Raw genomic sequence first — 8229 nt, forward strand, 5'->3', positions numbered from 1 at the left:
TTTCGAGTTGATGCTCACGATGTGACCACGAGCTAGTCACGCCGTGAGGATCAGCTGTTGGAGTTTGGACCGTTGACATGAGGCCATTTTGGGATATTTGTGCCTTAGGGTTCTCTAGATGGGCTGGGCCATTAGTAGGCCTAGTTTGGACTTGGGCCATTATTGGGCCTCATGATTATGGGTTTAACCTTAGAAAGTAACTAGGGTAGATATTGATTGTGTTCAGCGTGAGGAACCGTTGTGCAGCAGACGTGGGTGTGGGATTTGCTATCTTCTGATTGAGGTGAGTTTTCTCCACTGTATTTATGGGTCACAAGCACCAAGGTCGGCCCATTGGATTAGATATCTTGTTTTGTTGTGTGCTGTTATGCGGAGTTATGTGGTACTAGCCATGTGATTAGACTGGTAGATTTGTAGGACTACCTGTGTTTGTTGTTATTGATTGATAATGTTATGTATCGATATGTTATGGTTTACTGGGTTGAGGCGGACGAGCTGATACCTAAGGCCAAGATACTCAGGGCGGTCCGGATAGACTAAAGTCCTGCGAGGTGGTCGAGTTAGACCGAAGGCCCAGAGAGCGGTCCAGATTGGTTGAAGGCCCGGTGAGGCGGTCTAGTCATGCTGAAGGTTTTGTATGCACGTTGTTGTTTGTTATGTTATGTGGTGGTACTTTGGGGAAACTCATTAAGCGTTGGCTTACTATTATAGTTTTGTTTCAGGTACTTCTGAGGACCATGGCAAGGCGAAAGCATGAGCGTGCACATCCTTCGGTTTTATGTTATCTGGATCTTTGGGACACTCTGATTAATGAAAAACACTTTTGAAATAATGGTTTGTAAACGTTATGGATTGAATTTGTTGTTTTGAAAAGTTAAAATTTGTTGTGATTTTTGAGATGCTACACCGCGGAGGCGAGAATTTACAAAACCCACCACACGAACAAAAGAGTAAAATTCTATACCGGAATCGGGTGTTACAGTATATGAGTATATCTGGTCTTACATGTTACGGGTACTTATTTGACATATTTTTCCACTTGGGTTTGAAAGTATTATCAGTCAAATTATATTAAAAAAAAATATTCATGAAAATATACTAGTAAGTAACGCGATTGAAAAAAAAAATATGTCAAATAACATCCACAACAAGTAAACGTGATACAACGTATCATAATTTAAGTTCCTTAAATTTACACCCACATTTCTTAAGCTATCAAATATAGTTGGATGAAGAATTTTAGTCTTCATTCTTTGTCATGTAATGTAATTAGATTTTTCAAGCAACATTAGGCTGCTAGGCATGAGCTTGGGCCCTTAATATCGTGGCTGTATGTGGAGGTCCCAACAATTACTCAACACGGTTAAGAAAAGAAGAAACAATGTCAAAAAGAAATTAATTTTTTTTCCTCTTTAAAGTGGTGTAGTGGGTATTTCATGATATGGAGAATGATATGGTAGATGATGTTACAAAAAAACATGGAGAGGATTCAGTGGAAGACACGTACCCACCATATTTATAAAATACTAAAACTGATGCTAAAATTGTGAAGAAATGACCCGCCTTTGCTTATATAATCTATGGCACTTTCATGGTTAATTCACACAAACTCAGTAGTCATTATATTTCTTTCAATTTCGTCGTTTATAATGTCAACAAATATCTAATTATTATGATGATTGATGTCGAGAGCTATTAGGAAAAGTCAATAGAGGGGGGGGGGGGGGGGGGGGGGTTCAAAAAGCTTAAAAAAATTATCGCATGCACATACAATATCATTAATTTATAGTAGTCACAGCTAAACCACCTTAATAGTAAAAACCTTTTTTTTTTTATGCAATATGTATTCTAAAGATACAAATAGCTAGTAATATAAGCTTGAACTTTGAGTTCCATATATTGTAATATTGTATAATGATATACTAATAACATAAAAGTATACATGTGTCACGTCACGTGTCAACTTAAAAAATCAAATAATTTTTGCTAATTGAAAATAAACACAACAAAGTATGAAATGAAATCCTCTTGTTAGTTTTTTTCAGTTTCATTCTTTGTCAACTCTCAAAAGAATTGCAACCTCCAATTTTGACGCTTTAACACTTATACACACTTCTTTGGAAAATATTATACACTTATTGGTTAGCATGATGGAAGATCCTTTGGCGGAGGACGAACCACCTGATCTTTTCCAGGCCCATCTTCCACCACAAACGCCGTCTTCAATCCCCATCCGGTGTGCAACTCCAAGTGACAGTGAAAGAACCAAACACCTACGTACACAAGAATTAGTTACATATGGTTTTTAGAAGTATGTGTGTGTGTTTGCTTTGTTTGGTAAAGATGATCGATACCTGGATTATCAGCTCGAAATCGAATGGCAACCCAACCACCGGTGGGTACACCAACGGTGTTCCTCTCCGGTGGATCAACCAAGTTATACTTGGCCGGATCCTTTGATGGATCGAAGTTGCCAATGCCAGTTCCAACGACAAAGAAATTAAACCCATGAAGATGAAAAGGATGCGATTCAACGCTTAACAAATTGGTGTCTTGTATGACCAATTCAACGGTGGAATTAAACACAATTTTGCTCAACCGTGTTCCCTTAGAAGTGAAAAGATTAGCAGTAAGGGGAGCACCGGTGTAGTTAAAAGTCGTCGGAGGCTTATCGGGGAAATCGGTTTTAAACACTCCTTTCATGTTAAAGTAATGAGCCTGAAGAAGTCCAGTTTCCGGCATCACAAATGTTATGTTGTTCAACGATGCAGAAAGTCGAGTACCATTGAGGCACGTAGCACAATCACTCTTCCCAAGCCCGATGGTGAAAAACAAGTTCCGATCAACTTTCAACGGCACATTCGCCGGAAAGTTAGGGGTGTTTAAGCTCCGGAGCTTTTGGTTATAACTTAAAGCAAAGTTGGTGTTGTTAGGTAATGGTAGAACAGGGAGTGTAGGGATGACGGTGGTCGGAATGTTTTTATATTGGAAAATTGCGGTGGCGGTTTTGTTGTCAACCGGAATTGGAACATCTTGGAATGGTCGCACCGCCATAAAGTAGCGGCCAGGAGTCTGGCTGGCGGAGACGATCACATTTGTTGTTTGGCCCGGAGCAATCAATAAAGCATTTGTGGTGAATGGTTTTGTGTAAACTGCATCGATCTCCACCACCGTCATGTTGTGGCCGGCGATTGCAAAAAATAGTTCGTCGTTGAGTGCGGCGTTGACTATTCTCAAGAGGTATTTCTTTCCTTGCTCGACTTCCATAGCAAATGTATCTTAAATGAAGAAAAACAAAAAATAAAGTTACAAGATCTAAAATGCATTAATGAGATTATTTGGTACGATCAATCTCAATAAACCAGATATGACATACGTTTCTCGGAACAAGGAAAAAGTGGGCCTGGTTTTCCGTTGATCGTGTGCGCATCAGACATATTTGGTGGCAATCCTAAAGCATTGCCTTGCTTCACAACCTCTTCGACATCTGCATGCCACCATTCACCTACAAATAAGAGATATTTTGTGTTTCTAATTAGATTCTCATAACAATATATAACAATGTGAGAAACATTAAACGATGAAAATGCTTTCCAATAATACATACCAAACACAATGACTTGTTCTGCATCGGGTCGTGGGAATGGAAATGGCACCGATTGTTTTGGTAAAATTACAATAGCACCATATACAGTTGCTCTGAGCCATAGAATATGTGCATGCCACCATAGTGTCCCTCTTTGGCCTGTAATGTTGAAGTCATAAACGTAGCTATTCCCAGTCTGGATTGGGCATTGTGTGATGTATGCCGGTCCATCTGCCCACCCGTTGGCATATTGTTTTAAGCCATGCCTAAGAAAACATGATAAAAAAACATTATACTATATATGTAGGGCGTACCGGTGAATTCGATAGAAAAAGAAAATCGTTTTTACTTCGATGGTATAAAAGAATCATACGAGTCATTGAGTGACACATCTAAAGAATCACGAAATGGTCATGGTCTAGCGATAACAAACCTAAAGAAAAGATATTGTGTACGTGTTTGTTTGTACTTTGTATAATAAATAATTTCTAAACCTCATACCAATGAATGGACATATTGTATTGGGCATGGTTTGAAACGTTGATAAGAACTCTATCTCCTTCTCGGGCATAAACTGTTGGACCTGGAAATCTCCCATTTACAGTTACAATCGGTTTTGCATGGCACAATCTGCTAACGTTCTTCACTTCGACCTTTTCAAATACAAGAATATAACACAATCATTTTCTATAATACACAGAAAAACTTAACTAACAAAAACCAATAAATTAATGTTGTGAAATGGGTTTTACCAACAATGTAATTAATTAAAAGCCATAGAAACTAGCTATCACGACATAGCAAAACTACAAACTTACATTAAACTGATACTTCTTGGTGTCTGCCTTGACCTCAAGAGAAAGCAATGAAACGAACATGAAAATGCAAATAATGAAAACGGATTTTCCGAAAATGAATGTACGATTAGTCATCATCTTCCCCAATCGTTTATTTGTGGGCTTTCTTGAGAATGAATTAGTTGAGGAAGATGAAGATATAGATATACATACATGTTTGTGTATATATACACACACATATATACATATATTAGGTGGAGTGGAAAAGTGAGAAGGGTGTAGACCAAAACGTTTAAGTTAAACATGTGTATAGTAAGACTTCAAAAACCAATTACTCAAACACATAAATAATAAATAATTAAAAAACAAATATAATCTTATTGGAGGTTTGTTTTAGAGTTCCAATGTTTTTATAAGATGAGTAAATTACACGAATAGAACTATGGTTTAGGGTAATTTACGTGTTTGATTCATATCTTATTTTTTAACTCGAAAGTTTTTTACTGTTTGTTTTTGTTATGGGTTTGGTCTCTGTCTTACCTAAAAAGACTATTTTCTCCTTGATTTTTTAACTTATTTTAAAAACACACCCCCAACCCCACCCCTCACCTTACTTTACCTATTCCATCATTTTTCCTGATTTAAATAATAGTATTTTTAGGTAAGACAGAGACCAAACGCGTAACAAAAACAAACAGTAGGGACCAAGCGCGTAACAAAAATAAACAATAAGGACCTTCCGAGTTAAAAAAATAAGTTAGAGACGAAGAGCGCAAATTACCCCAAACCATACGGACCATTCGTGTAATTTACTCTTATAAGATTATACTTTAGGTTTTTGTATATTTATACAGTCGAGGATCGTTATCAAATATTGATGAGATTGATTATGGCCTATAAGGTTTTTTTTTTAACTTGTAACAGAAATCCATTACTGATATCCGATGATTAATATTTATAATTATTTTCATTAGTTTTTGTGTCTATTCATATGTAAAAAAAAACAAAGCATTATATTGTAAGTTTCCCATATTTTAGAAATAAATTGATGTAAATGTGAAGATTTGGACACGAGAGGTACACTAGACCAACCTATCGTCTAGGTGCCGTCGTGAGCTTTGCCGTTAAGGAAAAGGAATACAATGAGATTAAGATTTTCTTTCTATTGCACATTTTTCTCCCAAATGTAAAAATGTAGTATTTAACTATAATAGCGTTTTTTAATTACCATAAACTTGAAATGCATTTTAAAGAAACATGGGTATTGTAAATCAACTAGGAGGTGTCCATCCGTGCGATGCTGCAAAATATATAGAAACTAAGAGATATTTAGAATATAATTAAATTTATATAAGAGATCATTTCTGGTTTATGAAACGAATATAAAAAAACGAATTTTTATAATATCTAGGGAATGAAAACCAATATAGAACCTCATAATATTGAAAATATTAAGTTTTAACGGAAACCACATAGAACTTGTTAAATTTAAGTAGATTGGAATATCCGTAGAACCTCATAATATTGAAGATATCAAGTTTTAACGGAAAATGACATTAGCAGTTTTTGTGTCTATTCTTTTAAATGACCATAATATTTCTGTTTATTCTCTCCCTCAGTTAGAACCCCCAAGTTTTGTATAGATTGTTGGACATCACACATAAGTACCATAAATCTAACACTGTTCACCATGCAAGCGGCGTAAGTTTAAGCATTTGCATGCGCACCAATTGTAAGAGCCGATAAATCTTTGTTGAACTCTGAAGATTTTTGTTTTTGCATATCATAGACCTTGTGAAGGAACCATTTAGGGAATTCGGTTTTTTCATTACTTTAAGGATGAAATGATTTGAATTCACTACATTGATGAAAAAAATATATACATTTAGTAAAAAAAAAGAGAAATTAAAAACAGACAATGAATTAATTAAAAGATAAGAACACTTACGCAATATACTTTCTGACTTCGTCACAACTATCAAGCACAAACCATTATAGATGTTTTCTCTCCTTTAGACTGAGATTTTTCATTTCTTTGCGCTAGCCAGTTGACACTTGGACTGAAACACCCATAACTTTGTTTATTCTATGACAACATCCTCGTTTCTTTCGAGGCGATTGAATCGAGTCTCGACATCTTCAAGGTACATCGAGCAAAATGATATTTCCTATTCAGCGACATAACACTCAGCTATAGAACCTTCCGGCCTCGTCTTGTTTCTGACATAATTTTTTAGTTTTTTCATATACCTTTTGTAGGGATACATCCATCTCATACATATCGGGCATCCACAAATAGCTTCATAAGGTAAATGTAAAAATAAATGAACCATAATGTCAAAAAACTCAAGAGGATAGATCACTTCTAATTTGCACAATATTTTAATAATGGATGTTTTCGCTTCTTTCATATCCTTCACCGATAGTGTTATCGAGCAAGGTTGCTTAAAAAACGTACAAACAATAATTTAATATTGGTATAAAATAAACTTTTTTAAAAAAATAAATAAAATAAAATGAAAGATAACTATTTCCTAGGTTTTGAAAAATGAAAGGAAAATAAAATGGAGGCTTTTTTTGATAATTGAAACAACAATTTTATAAAGTCACACAAACAACAAAGCTATCCGAAGCCAAAATCAACACTATGGTTTTGGGGTATGATTTTGTTCAGACGTGGTTTTGAAAATAGTTGAAGTTTGGCGCGTGAACACTATGGCTGCAATAAATTTGTGAGATGTAGAAGAAGAATAAAAAAATATTATATATATACATCATGCTTGCTAAAATGTTATAGATATATAATGTTATTAAGGTCAAAACAATTTGGTAGCTTGAAGCTTTTAAAGTTGTAAAAGAAGATAAAATCAAAAGCTAATATCTTCGAAAACTACTTCAAATAGATTTCACATTATGAGCTTTTGTTTAGAATAAAAGCTAAAAGCACATATTGTTGAGCGAAAAAAAATTTCCAAGTTTTTTCTTAAAATCTAAAATTTATTAAAAATCTTCATAAGTTATGTGCCAAACACATCCTAATACTTTTTTATAAGAAAACAATAATATGGAGATAGAATGATTAATTTTTCATGTTAAAATTATGGAATAACTATGTTAGGGTACGATATTATTGACCATTATATGTTGAATCAAATCATTAACATTTTTGTTTAATATGATATACCCATTTTCTAAATGATGATACACAAAAGGTCATAGGTTAAAAAAAACTACTTAATGGGTTTGAGTTTGAGTTTCTCTTTGGTCGATCCTATCCATTATGGCTAGGATTTCACGACGACGTTAAGGTGGTTTTATGGTGGTAAGTGGTGGTTTCTTGATGGTTATTTCTAAATATTTCATTTTCATATTCGGCGGTTTACTTCTACAACGTAAGTGATAATCAAATAAAATCGAACTTGAAAGTTTCATCAGGTGGGCTTCGCCTATTTGGAGTTTTGTGTTCGAGTCGTCCATATTTAAGTTAAAACGGTGAATGATCTTTAGTCCTTACTTCATTCCTTAAACTTTGTATGTAATTGGGTGGTTCAACCTTGATGTTTATGTTGCCCCATTTGGGAGATCCATGTTTGAAGGTTATGTTCCAAAATCAATAATAGATAGGAAACAAAATCGACATCTTGTTAATAATGGAATTCTTGATGGACCCTCTTAGAATTATTCTCCATGGAATTCATTTGTGGAAATGTTGAATGGTGCTACTAAATCACAACCGGTCAAAGAAGGTATTGTGAAGTCTCCATCTTGTATAGTTTGTATTGCTTCTTGTCTAATAAAGTACAATATCACATTGCTTCTCTTTTTGGAAATCATTTTTGTTGAATG

General features: G+C 34.8%; 1 protein-coding gene across 1 annotated transcript; it reads right to left on the reverse strand.

Annotated features, from left to right (window-relative positions):
- Positions 1 to 1895: 1895 nt before the first annotated feature.
- Positions 1896 to 4574, reverse strand: LOC145166799 (laccase-11-like). The gene is made up of 6 exons (XM_079085840.1): positions 4405 to 4574; positions 4088 to 4239; positions 3608 to 3852; positions 3377 to 3505; positions 2355 to 3278; positions 1896 to 2273 (listed from the first exon to the last, which is right to left on the reverse strand). The coding sequence occupies exons 1-6, from the start codon at positions 4519 to 4521 to the stop codon at positions 2143 to 2145; spliced, it is 1698 nt and encodes a 565-aa protein (XP_078941966.1). The 5' UTR covers positions 4522 to 4574; the 3' UTR covers positions 1896 to 2142.
- Between the last annotated feature and the right edge of the window lie 3655 nt (positions 4575 to 8229).

This window comes from Lactuca virosa, chromosome 3, assembly GCF_052849685.1.
Source record: "Lactuca virosa cultivar CGN04683 chromosome 3, Lactuca_virosa_CGN04683_v6, whole genome shotgun sequence".
Taxonomy (NCBI): Eukaryota; Viridiplantae; Streptophyta; class Magnoliopsida; order Asterales; family Asteraceae; genus Lactuca; species Lactuca virosa.

Bases quoted from the DNA above. Each gene is read 5' to 3' on its own strand.
- LOC145166799 (XM_079085840.1), bottom strand. From the start codon at position 4,521: ATGATGACTAATCGTACATTCATTTTCGGAAAATCCGTTTTCATTATT. The intron at 3,506-3,607 runs GTATGTATTATT...TCTTATTTGTAG, and splicing joins AGAACAAGTCATTGTGTTTG to GTGAATGGTGGCATGCAGAT. The intron at 3,279-3,376 runs GTATGTCATATC...TCTTCATTTAAG, and splicing joins TTTTCCTTGTTCCGAGAAAC to ATACATTTGCTATGGAAGTC.